Source organism: Saccostrea cucullata, unplaced genomic scaffold (assembly GCF_032062105.1).
Source record: "Saccostrea cucullata isolate Sc308-1 unplaced genomic scaffold, CSIRO_AGI_Scuc_v1 ctg2293, whole genome shotgun sequence".
Lineage (NCBI taxonomy): Eukaryota > Metazoa > Mollusca > Bivalvia > Ostreida > Ostreidae > Saccostrea > Saccostrea cuccullata.
This window is the reverse complement of record NW_026925499.1, coordinates 25,791-41,790: the sequence shown is the minus strand read 5'-3', so window position 1 is coordinate 41,790 and position 16,000 is coordinate 25,791. Positions and strand designations below refer to the sequence as shown.

Genomic DNA, 16,000 nt, shown 5'->3' with positions numbered 1-16,000 from the left:
AGTATGCATAAAATATTTTTTAATCAATGAAGAGAAAAGTTTAAGGTGGCTCATTACATCCACCGTTTATTTTAGATTTCATGACAGCACCACTTATCATGTAGATGCCAAATATCCAAATGGAGATATTGATATCGTAAATATTTTTTAGAGAATTTTTTAAATTTCTTTTTATTTTAGTGAAATGTTTTATTTCAAGTTTATTATTCCCAGAATTTCAGAACTTTCAGTGTCAAATGATGGACATCTTCTTTAGACAAGTACAAACAATGAAAATACTTCATAATACCTAATATTAATTTTATTAGAAAAAATAGTTTTCTTCTAAAAAACAATAAATGTCATTATCTTTTTAATCTGCGCATAAAATATTTTAAAAATGAGTTCTGAAGAGACAAGGAATGTATTTCAATGAATTGCTTGTGACAAATTGAAAGAAAAATGTTTTAACGAAATGAAAATTCCAATTTCGAAAATATTTGGTATAAAATGTCCTTTTTCAAGAGTTATCTTTCCTAATTACCCAAGACTCAAAACACAAAGGAACGTTTGAACATTACATCTAAATTTCAAAATAAAGCTTTAAACTTCCATAATATATATTTAAATCAATAAAGCAAATGTACAAAATAACACCAACACAGTAAATTGTGCAAGTGCATTACTTGTTTGGCGAAGATTTGGCTGTTGTTTTCTTTTGTTTCTGCTAAAAAGTAATCCCTCTTGGTGTATGTAAAATGAATCCGTTACTTTGTTTTCACTGTTTATAACACCGCATGTTTCATCTATTTTTAAAGCGTTTTAAAGGTCAGGGTCATATAAGTGAGGTACCCATACGATTCGACCCCAAAGTAATTCGGTCGAAACAATGGAGGTTTATTTTTTTGTGTAGTACGTCATCAAAAAGTGGTGTAATGAGCCTCCTTAAGATGTTCCCGTACTATGCAGATGGAGGGGGCTCACTTTTTCTGAGAATAATCTCTTGCTGTGGTTTTAATCAATATTTTATTTGGAAGTTCCCTCCACATTTTTTGTTGCCGGAAAATACGCAGATTCGAACATTTGAAAGTAATGTACCGCGAACAGAAAAATAACAGAAAGCCCCATCTACCCACCCACCCCCACACCCCGCCAAAGGGATTTAAAAGTGTGCTGCATAGTTTTTTGGTTGTTTTTTTTTGTTTGTACGGACTTGAATTGGCCGTGATGTGATTCTATGCATGAGTGCTGGGGGCACCGATCTAAACCCTTTCAAAAATTGCTGGATCCTCCCCATGCATGTTGATTATTCATATTTAGGCAATCACCTGAGATTCACTTTCTCCGCTGTCAAATTAAAATAAAAACATGGGCATTCTTTAAAGAGAGAATTAAAATAATAAAAAGAATGCAATAAACGCTGTATTAAAAAAAAGTATAAGACCTATACATAATGTCGATAACAATGCAGAGGTACGGAGTTTAAAAGTACCATTTATAGAATAAATCCTTTTTAGTCTTTCCCCAAATATTTTTTTTATAAAAATATAATCACCGTTGAAAGAAGCATAGTTCGAAGTGTAACAATTTTGTTAAGTTAATCATCAACCTCCCCCCCCCCCTAAATTCAGGATATAGACTATAAATTAATTGTTCCCCATATTAGCTGCAGAACTGTAGCTCTCTGCTTGAGAAAATTCGCACAGATAAAATAGAGAGCTACAGTTCTGCAGCTAGCCTCATATACATGTAAATAAAAAGAAGGTGCAAATGGTACAGGATCATTATTTTTTAAATGTTACGATTTTTAGCGCTTTTTTAAGACAGAACTGTTGAATTAGTGTGTTTCATCTAATTGAAAACAACCATCACCCGGACAAACTAAAACTCAACTTAAAAAATAGAAAACGAAATGCCTAATAAACAAACGATTGGGAGTGAACACGGTGAACACTTAGATCGACAGATATACCTGTGATGTAAGCTGCAAAAGAAAGGTGTTATTTATTTGTGCATAAAAATTAATATGTACGTGTTTGGAGGTAATCTAATCATAAGTCTATGTATATCTATTTAATTAATATTTCATAAAATTGGACAACGCAAAGTAATATACAAATGAAACCTCAACATTTTACACAATGCAGGGACGGGGGGGGGGGGGGTTATCAGCTATTTAATTCGGACCATGGTAAATGAGGAGTAGAGGATAAGATATGGGTACCGTAAAGCGTAATAGACAGATACCCCAATTACTATATGCCCTTCCACATTTCAAGTGCCGGTTAAATATTATCCTGTTGTTTTGCATACATATGTAACAGGTCAGCAAGCTCACTCCTTTGCCTTTTGTAGAGCTCTACATGTTCTATGACGTAACAATGCAATAATACGTCATTTTTTCTCCCAAAACTCAAGATTTGCACCCTAAAATGCGTCTCTTAACTGACAGTGAAATGATATAAGCGGACCTTAGATCTTCAATCTTTTTCGTTTCATTTAAGCACTGAAACATTGTAGTATCGTAAACATTCTGTTATATGTGTCCACTATCATAAAGGGGTGTCTCCCCACACTACCAGATTTTTATTCCTATATCAAAATATGTTTTTTAGAATTATTATTACAATCTGAACATAAACTACCTTCACCAGAGAAAAGAAACTAAATTCAACATTAAAACGAACAAACAGTTTTGTGAAAAAGAGAGACAGAGTTATATACCTGTGATGTAACGCAAGCTGCAAAAGAAAGGAACGTTAATTAAATCTAATATATACGTGTTTCGAGGTACTCTCGTCACAAGTCTTTATGTATATTTATTAATTAACATTTTCTAAAATAATTCATAACACTGTCCAAAGTATATTACAAATGAAACCCCAATATTCCTTTTACATAGTGGAGGGGCGGTCGGATTAAACTCGTCCTTTTCCGTATAGGAGAACAAGACCCGAAGAGGATTTCGGAAATAACCGAGTAGCTACGATTGAATACGAATGAATCTGACGTCACAGCGGAAGTGACGCCGAGCTGTGTCTGCACTGGCTGTGTTTAGATCGAAGGAGGCTACATATCTTCGTGTTTCTCCGCGTTTCAAAGCATATTTTCCTATTGTTAACATATTTTTATTTACTACAGCATTTTCTTGGCAATGTTGACGCGAAGGATGGGATTTTTTGAATGAAACTGCAAGGTTAGTGAAAAATTGGAGACAACGAAATGACCCGACCTTCCTCGGCGTTTGAGTGTGAAATACATTACGAGTTACGAAATTTACGCAAGCTGGTGAGGATTCTGGAATCTTTTGAGAGTATTTACTGAACATTATTCACGATGGGATGTTAATTTGAACGTTTTTTATCATAATCTACGATTAGAAAGTAGCGGCACAGGCGCAGTAGGGGGTTAGTTGTGCTTGGCATGACTAACCCCATTTTACGCGTGCGCTAACTAACCCTGCTGATACTGACAAAAATCTGACTAAGCCTTGATTTTAGGCTAAGTCCAAAAAATAAAATGCATGCAAAGAAAAAAAAAAAGAACACCAGCACAAACAACATTCCAGAAACAAATAAAATAAATTAACACAAAATAATTATAAAATAAATAGAAAAAAAAACTTACATTCTAAAACTAAGCCAAATTTTATTAGAAATATTGTTAGTTAACTAAGTTAGTCAAATACTAAGACAATTTGCAATAGAAATTCCTGTTAGTTAACTAAGTTAGTCAAATACTAACACAAAATGCAATGGAAATTCTTGTTAGTTGTCTAAGTTAGTCTAACTAAGGGATTTTTTCTTGAAAACCCCAAATTCCAATGATCAGAATAATTCCAATTTTAAATAATACACTGTTGTACATTCAATGTTAATTAATCTGCAAATTCGGGAGATTCTGAACCCTCTCTCCGACCCCCTCTGGATCCACGCATGTGGACGAGAAGTTAATAAGAAATGGAGTCTTCAAACATGACAAAAACTATTTGGTTTTAAGATGGGTTATTTTTTTGAATTTTTTTCTTAAATGTAGAAAATTACATGAAAGATGATATTCATGCTTTTGAAACCGATTTTTTTTTTTTTTTTTTTTTTTTTTTGAATTTTTGTTTTTTCAGAAAATATGCTGTTGGAAAATATTTTTCAAAATAGACAATTTTAATGGGTCTCTTTTTAGTAAATGAAAAAGAAACTAGAGGTACCGTAAGCAATGAGTTCAATAAAAGATATCCCCCCGCCTTCCGTATAAATATAATGGCAGTGTCCATGTTTTGCTGTGGGAAACCCAAAATACGTGACGGATCAAAAAGTAAAATTAGAGGTGCACAATGGCAATATATAATAAAGATTTTGTGAAAAGTACAATAAGGCACAATGGCAATATATAATAAAGATTCTGTGAAAAATTCACCAAATTTCAATCAGTGATATGAAAGGAGTTGCGGATAGAGATGGGTACCCCCAAAGCGTAACAGATGGACGGACGGACATCCCGATTACTAAATAGTATATACATGTACATATACATGTACCGTCCCGCTTTTCAAGCGGGGTGTAGAAATACAGTTATATATGTAAATTGATTTACAATACCTTAGACATACAATACCACAATCAAATGTGTATGAATGCATTGTCAAAACGTAAGAAATCTCTAATAAAACAATCTTTTCTTCTCAGCAGAAATTTATCAAAATATTATTTGAGTACGTTATTACTCAAATCAACTACGTCCCCAAGTAGTTGTAACAACACCCCCCCCCCCCCCTCCCCCTCTTCATAATATGTATAATTAAATAATGCATTGTTTGTATTTTAAATTCTTCTTAGAACCTTACTTTTTCTTTAGAACTCGCTAAAATTAATAGAAAGGCCTTATTTTAACTTTACGCCCTAACTTACGCCTACCCATGAGTAGACGTAAAATTTTGGCCTAAATTTAGTCAGGCGTAACGATACGCTCTTTAATGAAATGCAAATATTCGTGCTAGTCCCGACTTTACGCCGGCGTAGCGCTACGACTGGGCGTACGACCTTTGATGAAACGGACCCCAGGGTATTAACTACAGATGATTCTCTTTAAAATTAAAGTTTAATTTAATTTTCGCTGGTAAAATTTAATCATATATAAATTAATGATTTAAAAAAATGAAAAAAAGATTTTAAATATTCCTTTTCTGGTCATTCACTAGTTCGTCTAATTAAAACGAAGCAAAAATCATTTTGTTTTTATCTTGAATCATTTAAAGCCATATATGGCGTATGTACAATGAAAATTATTAGACTAAAATTATAAGAACTTATTATTTGTATCATTACTTTATATAAACATGATAAAGATAGAAATTTTCCGTAAATTACAAAATCTAAGTCAATTGCGTTATAAAGATATCAAAATTTAATTTGGATTCTCGGAATTTTCTCCGACTTGGAAGAAAATACAAAAGATTTGAATAACACATTACAGAAAAGATAAAAGCGTATTATTAGATAAAACGAGGTGTTCTCCGTGCTCCGAATTGTATGAAAAGCTTTAATCTAAATGTATTAACTATATTTCTTTACTTAATTTTGTATTTTTCAATAATATATTTTTTGATCAGTTAGGCCATATATGGCTTTTAAAAAACGCTACATAATTGCATGACACTTATCATTAAGCTGATTGAGTAAATGTATATAATTTAATAATGAGATATCTGTGAGGCATATATGTACAAGCAAATATTGCTATATTAAACGAAGGAAAGGGGGGAATTCAAATTAGGAAATAAAAGATCGTTTTTAAGTAAATCAGTCTTGTAGTACTGCAAAATGGATGCAGTTGTGGAGATTTATGGATAATATGAGCATGCTGTCTGGAATATTTCCATATTAGGGAATTTAATAGCAAAAAAGAGTGAAAATACCGGTGGTGCTTTTCATGCATTACATGTGTATTTTAAAATTCTTAATAGCCAAAGGGGATTCCTCAGTGCAGAAAACCACTAGCCCCATCCTCAAAAATGGAAGCCCCGGGTGTAGCGCGATGCTAATTACACACCCATCATGTGAAATAGTTATAGTAGCCCTATATCAATTTCAGTATTGTTTTAAATTAATTAAAACAAATGACAAAAACAATAATTAAAAAAAAAATCAAAATAAAGCAGACACTCAGTCAAAATCAAAGACAGAAAGAAGCACTGTTCTGACTGTAAGTTTTTCAGTAATACAATGAATCTCTTAAGTTACATATCAGATGAGATAAACTTACATACAATTATTTAGTTGTTGTCAATTATCCCATTTATCATCATCTCAGCTCACTTTGCGATTGTAATACTGTCCACATGAACCGATAATTTACAGCTGATTTATGAACACACGATTGTTAAAATTTTCATTTCCCTTTCCAATATACATTGTCAGAACATACTTAGTTGGTTACGATATAAAATTAAATAATAAACACTTTCGATTTATTAAAGATTATCTAACAATATACGATCATTTACTAAATACTTCTCGCCCTCAAGAGAGTTAAAAAGACAGAGAAAATTCAAAATACAAACAAGTGCAACTTAGGATTAAGTGTTCCGATATATCTATTTTAATTTTGTGCACAATTGTTTTCAAAATTACATTAAAATCTATTTTCCTTAAACAAGAACCCAGCAATAGATAAACATTAATCGAATAAACTTACCTTTTCTCTTGTCAATCAGAAAATCTTGTTGACATTAAGTGTTTCTTAGTCGCCATATTTTTTTTCCATGAAAACAAACGTTGTCATGATCAGGATCAACGGAAGTTGATTTTCGGAACTCTCGGGAATTTAGAGTTCCGAATGTAAAACTGAAACAACAAAACACGGTGCGTCCGTGAAAGCAACTTTTTTGGACACTTTTTTGGACAAATCGTCGTGTCCAAGTTTTGTTGGGTACTAACCTGCAAATACCCAATTAGGGTGTTTTAAGCATATTCAGCGACACTTCTTATTGGGTATACCCAATAAGCAAAAAGTACCCAATAAGTACAATCTTGGCATGAAAAATACCCAATAAATGCACTCTCGTAAACACGGACAGACAGACAGACGGACGGACGACGGACGCATTACTATCGCATAAGCTCTTCTGGTCTCTGACCAGTAGAGCTAAAAACTATGATTTTTCATTTTATTTTATTTCATTTTTAGGTCAAGTAAGAAATTTTATTGAGCTTTAATCAATTAAATGTGATCTATGTCAAAATCTAGTTTAATCTACAACATGTTCAAAGAGGAGAACCACTCTCCAATCCTACCTTCTCTCCCCAAAAAAATCAAATGAATGAATGCTTTTTATCTGTACCCCTGTACTGCTCTTACTAATGTAAGTAAAGTTGAACCTCAAATTTCCAATTTAAAAAATAAAAATTGAAATCAGGTAACAAAGAATTAAAAAAAAAAGAATCTTTCTTTTTCTCTCAAGGACTTGAGAACGTTTCCTCTTCATTAATCATTAAGTTTTATTCTTTCGAAGAATCCTCAGTTATCCAAACTCCACACAAACATAAATTATTTCTTTTTTATGTTAAAGAGCTGTTTGTTTAATTAATGATAAAATTATTAATTAATAATTACCTATAAATACTTCTTAAACCATTCAATTAAAATTCATAGTGTGCATTTTTGCATAGACACAACCTTGCATATACACTTTTGTACAACCCTTTACAAGAAAATGATGTTATACATGTATCACTACACTACATGCATATCAACTTTTGGACAGCGCTGTACGTTTGTTTACATCACATGCAGCATTGAATTTCCCACAGACAAGAAACATGGCAGCAGTTATGGAGAGCAATATTGGAGGGAAATGTAAGAAGCACACAGAATCAATCCAGGGCTTGTGTGACACTTGTGATGAAGTGGTGTGTGTCAAGTGTATGATGGGACACCACAATGGACACACGTTTACAGACCTCGAGGCCAAGGTAGAGGAGAAGAGGGGCTCCCTACAGGGGCACATGCTGGAGATAAAGAAGAGGATCCCAGTGTTACAACAGAGGGTGGCTGAACTCTCCATACAGGACGACAAAAACCAGAGAGATACCGAGGCTGTCATAGCCAGCATCACACAAAAAGGTACTACAACTTTATATTCATCAGTTCATCTGGTTTTCCCCAATACCATTTTTTGTTGTTGGCTAATTTGGTTTCATGGATATATTTAGAATAGATGTGTAGGAGTGCCTAGCAGTGGGCCACCTGGCTTCATTAATTTGTATTTCGTAAACATGGAAGAGGAGGGGGAAATTATATGAATCATGCATTCAATTTTGTTATCAATATTTAACTCAGCTAGTGCACAAAGCAAACGTTAATGGTTAACATGGTAAATTTTTGGCATTTATATTGAGGGGGGAGGGGGGGGGCATAAAACTTTTACAAGATGAATATATTTTAGGTCCAAATATTGTTTTGAAATTTCAGAATCATAATGTACTGTAGTTTTAAAATGCATTAAGACATATTAATTTTATAAAGCATGCCTGAATAATCTGTTAGAATTAAAATTGCAAAACATCTTTCTAAGATAACTTATGGAAAAATTATGTTCCAATAAAATCTCTGAATCTTGCAGGTGAGAGCATCCGCAGCAAACTAGACAACATAATATCCAGCCTCATAGCTAATGCAGAAAATCAACGAAAAGACACAGCCAGGCAACTCAGCGGTACACAAGAGGTAACGGAAGACCTCATTGCAAAAGGGAACTCATTTCTCGAAAGCGTTGAGGACAGGCTCAAACACAGCTCTCACCTGGAGATCATTCAGTTAGAAAAAGAATGCGCCAAGCTTTTAATGAAAATGTCCGAGGATCATCTGATTTTCCACGTGGCTACTCCGCGCTTCGTTGGCGGGGAAGAGAGTGTCGAGAAGTTGCAGTCAATGGTGGGGGACTTTTATTCGGACCTTGCGTCTTCACTCAAACTGATGAGTTACGTCAGGATTGACTCGACATTGACACCTTGTGAATCTGACATTTTCATCTCCAAAATCTGCCAAGTCAGCAACACAGAGGCTTGGGTTAAAGGTTTTAGAGAGGATGAACTTAAAATGTACAACAAGCAAGGGAAACTGCTCAAGACAATGCCCTTGAAACCGACATGCCATGATTTTGCCACAACCAAAAGTGGCATGTTAATGACAGTTGACCCGAAAATGCACTGTGTTCAAAACTTAAACTCGGAGGGTGAATCAGCAACACTGATAGACTTTCCGGAGGGTTTGTTGCCCATCAGCATATATGTGAACAGAACAAGTGGTAACTTTCTTGTTGGATTAGTAGACAGTTTGAAATACTCTACCACCACAGCTCAAAACACCCGACTCCTGAAAAGATTCTCCTTCGACGGCCAGGAACTACAGACAATTCAGTACCAGACCAAAAAGTCTTTCTTTGGTCGGCAGACGTCGTCCAACATTTTCAGCTACCCCTATCGCATCGCTGAAAATGAACAGACAGGGGACATCGCAGTCATTAACTGGACGGGGGATTTCACTGGAGAGCTAGTAGTCCTCAGCAAGGATGGAGAGGTGATCTTCAGGCATTCGCAGACGGAAGATGAAGACACATTTAGTCCCTGGGATGTGGCCTTTGATGTCCTAGGAAACATCGTTGTGAGCGACCGATACAGCAGGAACATTCAAATGTTTAAGATATCGGGAAAAGCCAAATGCATCCTTCACAAGTGTAGCTATACACCCCATGCTATTGAAGCCTTCCCTGATGGCAAACTGTGGATTGGACATTCCAACGGAAAAATCAGCATTATCCAGTATATGGAATAACGAAATCAGCATTATGAAGTATTATCCAGTATATGGAATAGCAAAATCAGTATTATTCAGTTTATGGAATATGCCAAAATCAGAATTATCCACTGAATATGTGATTTTCCGTGCACTGATTTGAAAGATTCTGGTTGTGAAGGGTATTGGGGATTTTGACTATTGTTTACTCTGTCTGCAGGTAGCAAGGCAGAGGTACAATTGGAAACTTTTAGTTAAGATTTAACATTTTCAACATTTCACCATACTGTTAAAGTCCAGTTTTAGTTTAAACTTTTACTTTTTAGTTTTAGGTTAAACATTTTGCTTATTATGCATGCAGATTTCAACATGATGTCTTGATGTCAAATGTAATTTTTTCTGATAAATCTGAACATGCTGAAACTTAAGGTGTTGCATATTTTAAGAGCTGGAAACTCTGTGATTAAACTAAATACAATAAAAATATCTTAGCTTCCCTTTTCTCTTACTTGAATACTTTAAAGGGTGTATCCAATATATTCTTAGGAAAATTTTCTATCTAGACTAACATTGCATATTTTATTCACATTTGTCAAACAAAAGTAATAGTGACGCCAATGCACATCGTTTACCTGTTTATAACATTTAAGCCAAGGAACATGAGGAAGAATCAAAGTTTAGTTCTCCTATCCTGTTTCTTTTTGTGAGAAACAGCAATGGTAATTAACATTAAAGAGATCCGACTTTGGGGGGTTTGCGTCCAATTTTTCATTTATGATAGATTTTATAGAACCAATATTTATAATTTTTTTCATCTTAATAATTGACCTTCTCAAGGTTAATGTTGAGGATCCATAAAATGCTAGTACTGTAAATTACTTTTTTTGCGAGAACTTCTTTCATAATTATGTAAGATGGTGAACTCACAAAATATCATTTGATTATAAAGAGCTGATACCACAATTTAGAAAACTTTTACTTGCTTATTAAGAGTTTAAATGCTATATTGCTGAAATAAGGTGTCACGAAAATTGAGTGATCTACAGTATTTAATATTACTTGAGCTTTTAATAACACCAAATATGTTAACACTACTGATTTAAGCGGGAGTCTACCGCTTCTTTACTCCATCTCCCGCCTACTAATTTTATTCATAAATCTACCACTTTTCTACAAAATTGTCTACAGCAGTTTTGGTTCGCTTGGGTATCATGAAATATATCTTCATAAATCCAAGAGTAAAACAACACACTCGAAGTGCTACTGCTTTTCAGGTCTGAATCTCCCTATTTTTCATCACAATAGGTAAACATGTGAGTAAACACAGGCACTGGTTGCCAAGTAAAATTAGATTTTATACAAATGAATTAGTCCAGAGTGTTTTATACTAAAAAATCTATTCTTGCCCCTACACTTCTCATGGATGACATGGTTCCATTTCCTGTTCACTCACCTCCTCTTGTTCATGACTTGTTCTGTCCTGGCCTGGTACTCACCTCCACGACATACCGTATTTGGCCGAGTATAATACGCATTGATGTAAAATACGCACCCCCCTTTTTGAGTCTGAAACTGGGGAAAAAAACGCAGTTCGGATGTATTATACGCAGCAGAAAAATTTACCAAGTGATGTTCTGAACTTTGAAAATCGCGGTAATTTGTTACGAAAATCGGCGCGAGGATTAAGTGTCAAAAATTTACTGAACACACTTTTTTTTTTAATACACACTTTATAACTTCTCTTAATCCTGACATTCCATATCGCGGCAATCTGGAGAAAATTATTTATTCATTTATTTCAACAAAGTACAAGATAATATTGCGTTAAAGTATTAACAGGTTTTTTTAAAGAATAGTTACGGTGATTTTGAAATGATGCGTCGCCATATTCTTAGATGAAATAATTTTATTTCAACAAAGCAAGAGATATTGTCGAAAGTTTTATCAGTTGTCATATTTAATTTTGGTTCTAGATAATCATGCTGAAAATTATCTTACAATATTTTAACAGGAAACGAAATTGAAACATCAAAGTATTTATTTCTTTAAGAAGACTACGATTTTCCTCTTTTGAATCTTCGCGGATATCTTATTTTCTAAATGATACCACTTTTATTAAAAGTTTTAGCATAATTAATATTTCATTTGTCAACTCTCAATTATTTAAACAAGAGGCCGATAAGTATAAGATAAGGTAAAATTATATTTAACAAGTGTTTAATTGTTTAAAGTGCCGTAATCAACACATGCTCACACATACGAAAGGTCATAAACCGACCCCCTTTTTAACAAAGAAAATAATCAAAACAATTAACATGGCAGTAAATAATCAGTGCTGTAACTGTAAAAACATTGCTTTGGAGTCGGTAGACAATTAATTGCCTCGAGGGGTGTTGACTGTTGATAGGTAATTATCATTTGACCAGCGCACGTGTGTCACAACATTGGCTTCCTTTCATTGGGACGTATGGAGGGGTGTTAAATATTGTTGCAGATTATCAATGAGTTATTTTAAACCTAATATTAATATTTATTTTATTGTATTTTATTAAAAAATGATTTATTACTTTGTCTGGCAGATAAGGTGCATGTGCACTATCATTACGGAAACACGTGACATAAGCATGAGTTAACGTCTAAAAATAACATCGGTAATGGCGGCCTCCTCGGAGACAATCAACATGCAGTTCAAGTTACTTTTAACTTATTTTTCATGTTATTTTGGTATCAAAAGGTTGTGAAAGTGACATTTTTAAGAAGCATACCTTCCAACAATAACTTTCCGAAGTTTAAAATATGGCAATAAACAAAAGAAATTGCATATGTCTCTAGGTAATACTACGGTATGTACGTATGATAGCCATGTTTCATCTGAAAGAAAAACTTGTCAAAATCCCATTGTGATGTAAAATACGCATCCCTTTCTCACAGTAATTTATTTTAGGAAAAAAGTGCGTATTGTATTCCCCGAAATACGGTACTTGTTCATGACCTGTTCTGTCCTGGCCCGGTACTCACCTCCACGATATACTTGTTCATGACTTGTTCTATCCTGGCCCGGTACTCACCTCCAAGACGTTCTTGTTCATGACCTGTTCTATCCTGGCCCAGTGCTCACCTCCATGACGTTCTTGTTCATGACTTGTTCTGTCCTGGCCCGGTACTCACCTCCACAATATACTTGTTCATGACCTGTTCTGTCCTGGCCCAGTACTCACCTCCACAATATACTTGTTCATGACCTGTTCTATCCTGGCCCGGTACTCACCTCCACGACATACCGTATAACTGGTTTTTAATGCGGGTGCAAATTTTTGCGATTTGATCCTGAAATAGGTATATTTATTTTTTGCGATTTTAATTTTTGCGATTTCACTTTGACAATAAAGTCTATTTTTATTGAATTTTATTACTAGACATTTAAACAATAAATCTATTTTTATTTTTATATTGAACAAACCAAAGCAATTTAAAATACAGGTGACTCTCGATGGCTTGAACTCCGATCTCTCGAAGTGAACCTCCGGTCCCGTTTTTTTCCTCTATATAACTAAGCAGATTTACTCCTGATCTCTTGAATCTCTCGAAATTCTCTATCTCTCGAACCAAAACCTGGGTCCCTTTACACATATTTCATTGAATTTTACTCTCTATCTCTCGAAGTTTTGATTGCACTTGTAATCCAAGCCAATCAAGCGTAAAATACTGATGCAGTCTGGACTTACCTGGAAACAGTAAAGGCCTTGGGCTGTTAATTGGGTGTTTACATAGATGACACTACACCTGTGGGTCGTCCGTGTGTTGTTATAATTAATGGGTTATTATTCACAAGGTAAATTAGGAACAAAGTCACAATTATTTTGAATTGAAACCGAGACGATAATTCTTTGAAATTAATTTATAGAAGTTCGTTTCAGTAAGTTCCCATAGACTACGAACTTTCCTTTATGATTATAAAGAGTTTATATAATCCCAGTAGAGGAAATATTACACAAGAAATTCTTCTCTCAAGGACAGAATACCGATTAAGAAAAATCTGGTAAACACTGGTGTTCGAAGGACCCGATCAAGCCGCGGAATAGCCAAACCGACAATTGCTATTCGGGTTTCATATAAATAAATCATGAAATACAATGAAGGAACAAATAAATATTGAATCTTTAGGAATTCGTTTTATTCAATCGAAAAACAATCATTGTTGTTGATATCAAGTAAATTACCTGTAAAATACGATTGAAAACGTGCAATGGCATTATTTACATATACTTCCGGTATCTGTAAAAGTAGAACTTCGATGATCGCAACTGAAAATTCCGGATTTTATTTATGTATTTTTTGCGATTGAATTTTTTGCGATTAAGATTTGATCGCAGAATTTCGCAAAAAATAGCACCCCGTAGAAAAATCCAGTTATACGGTACTTGTTCATGACCTGTTCTGTCCTGGCCCGGTACTCACCTCCACGACATACTTGTTCATGACTTGTTCTGTCCTGGCCCGGTACTCACCTCCACGACATACTTGTTCATGACTTGTTCTGTCCTGGCCCGGTACTCACCTCCACGATATACTTGTTCATGACTTGTTCTATCCTGGCCCAGTACTCACCTCCACGACGTACTTGTTCATGACTTGTTCTATCCTGGCCCAGTACTCACCTCCACGACGTTCTTGTTCATGACTTGCTCTATCCTGGCCCGGTACCACTTCCCGTCCTCCGGTCTCCTCGCCGCACAGAACGTCCCCTCATCCCAGTTAATCCACTGTGGCTCAGAGTCTCGATATTCTTCCTCCATATTGTCCATTATCCTATTACAAAAAACGGTCAAGAACATACTGCGAGGTATTACAACTCTTCAAAAAATCCACACACAAATGACCAGGGAATGGAGAAGGTAAGCCATAAGGGATTAACAAACAAAGAGGGCATTTCATAAGCAGTTATTCACAACTTGCAAAATTTTTTTCATAAAATATTTCTTTTCAAATTGCAGTTAAGATTTTCCTGTAAAAATTAACAAAGTCTTCTCTACAATAGGTCAATCATTGTCAAAATTTCTGATATAATTTCAATGACCCAGTCCCCTCACCTATCTAAGCTGTCGTCCACCACGTAAGCATAGAAGCAAGACGGGTCTGTAAACTGACCAATTTTAACTTCAACATCTAGATCTTCTTCACTGCCCTTCTGAACTTTTGCTGGAATAGAGTTTTTCTGTCTTTAAAGATTACTAAAAATTACCTGACTACATTCATTTCAGAACATGTAATTTGATTATCCATTAGTATTGTTAATGCATTCTTTCATTCTTTTATTTGCAATTTTTTTGCTAAATTATACTAGCTGTGACAAAAATACTGTAAATTCCTTATTTTTCGCGAGTACTTATTATCGCGAATTGGCTCTTCAACGTCAAATCGGAAGAATAATAATTCGCGAATGGACGGTTGGTCTCGAGATTTTACATGGATTTCAGCACCATATGAATAAAGGTGAGTAATTTTATTTCGCGTGTGGTGCTTCTCCCGAAATTACGCGATAATTAATTCCACGCGTATATTTAAGAATCTACAGTAGAGAATAACAAAATCATTACAAGATTAATTTTTGCAGTTTAGATTAAATAGATGTATCTCTGCAAGATTTCACAATCTTGTTAATTTCTATATTTACATGTAAATCCTAGAAAAGTTAAGATCTGTTAAATATCACAAATGGTATAAAGAAGTTCCCTACATTTCTTTTTGTGACTGGAGGCCTGCCTTGACTTTTTCCTGGCCCCTGTGGATGAGTCAGAGACATTTTCTTCTGGTGCTGGAGAACACAGTTTCCTTGGAGATGCCCCTGGGGTGAAGGACAGAGCCGATGAGGGTAGGGATTCTGTGGACACAGAGGTGCTCTCTCTTCCCAACGCCATTGATGAACTCTGAATCAAATTCAATATACATGTAGCACATAGGGTTATTTTTGCCTGTGTTATTTTCTCCATTTTACACTTGCTAACAATTTTGCCCTGTTTTAAATTCGCCAAGTTGCAGTTTTGTTTAAGAATTTATACTCTGTTCTTTCAATTCGCCCCTTTTAAATTCACCCACTTTTCACAAGGGTGAAAGGAGCGAAAATAAAACGGGGACGAAAACTTCCCTGTACACAGTAACCTCCCTTAAAATGAACAGACTACTGAAGTACATCAGACTCAATTGGAATCCAATGTACATATGCTATCAGGTT

The 16,000-nt window shown here is 34.8% G+C and overlaps 2 protein-coding genes across 2 annotated transcripts in view; one reads left to right on the top strand and one right to left on the bottom strand.

Moving 5' to 3' along the window:
• LOC134269018 (RING finger protein 17-like) overlaps positions 1 to 16,000 on the bottom strand; it is a gene marked incomplete at its 5' end in the record, with an annotated part of 70,469 nt that overhangs the window by 28,943 nt on the left and 25,526 nt on the right. Inside the window, 3 exons of the mRNA XM_062751242.1 lie at positions 14,427 to 14,577; positions 14,859 to 14,967; positions 15,506 to 15,695. Of these exons, the coding sequence (XP_062607226.1) occupies positions 14,427 to 14,577; positions 14,859 to 14,967; positions 15,506 to 15,695 (450 nt within the window). The remainder of the gene's footprint in view (positions 1 to 14,426; positions 14,578 to 14,858; positions 14,968 to 15,505; positions 15,696 to 16,000) is intronic.
• Positions 7,763 to 10,265, top strand: LOC134269027 (uncharacterized). The gene is made up of 2 exons (XM_062751250.1): positions 7,763 to 8,097; positions 8,597 to 10,265. Exons 1-2 carry the CDS (start codon positions 7,794 to 7,796, stop codon positions 9,805 to 9,807), a joined length of 1,515 nt encoding a protein of 504 aa, XP_062607234.1. The 5' UTR covers positions 7,763 to 7,793; the 3' UTR covers positions 9,808 to 10,265.

What these genes read in the sequence shown, in the direction of transcription:
- LOC134269027 (XM_062751250.1), top strand. Translation starts at nt 7,794, where the DNA reads ATGGCAGCAGTTATGGAGAGCAATATTGGAGGGAAATGTAAGAAGCAC. An exon ending in AGCCAGCATCACACAAAAAG is followed by an intron (nt 8,098 to 8,596) that starts GTACTACAACTT and finishes TGAATCTTGCAG; the next exon opens with GTGAGAGCATCCGCAGCAAA.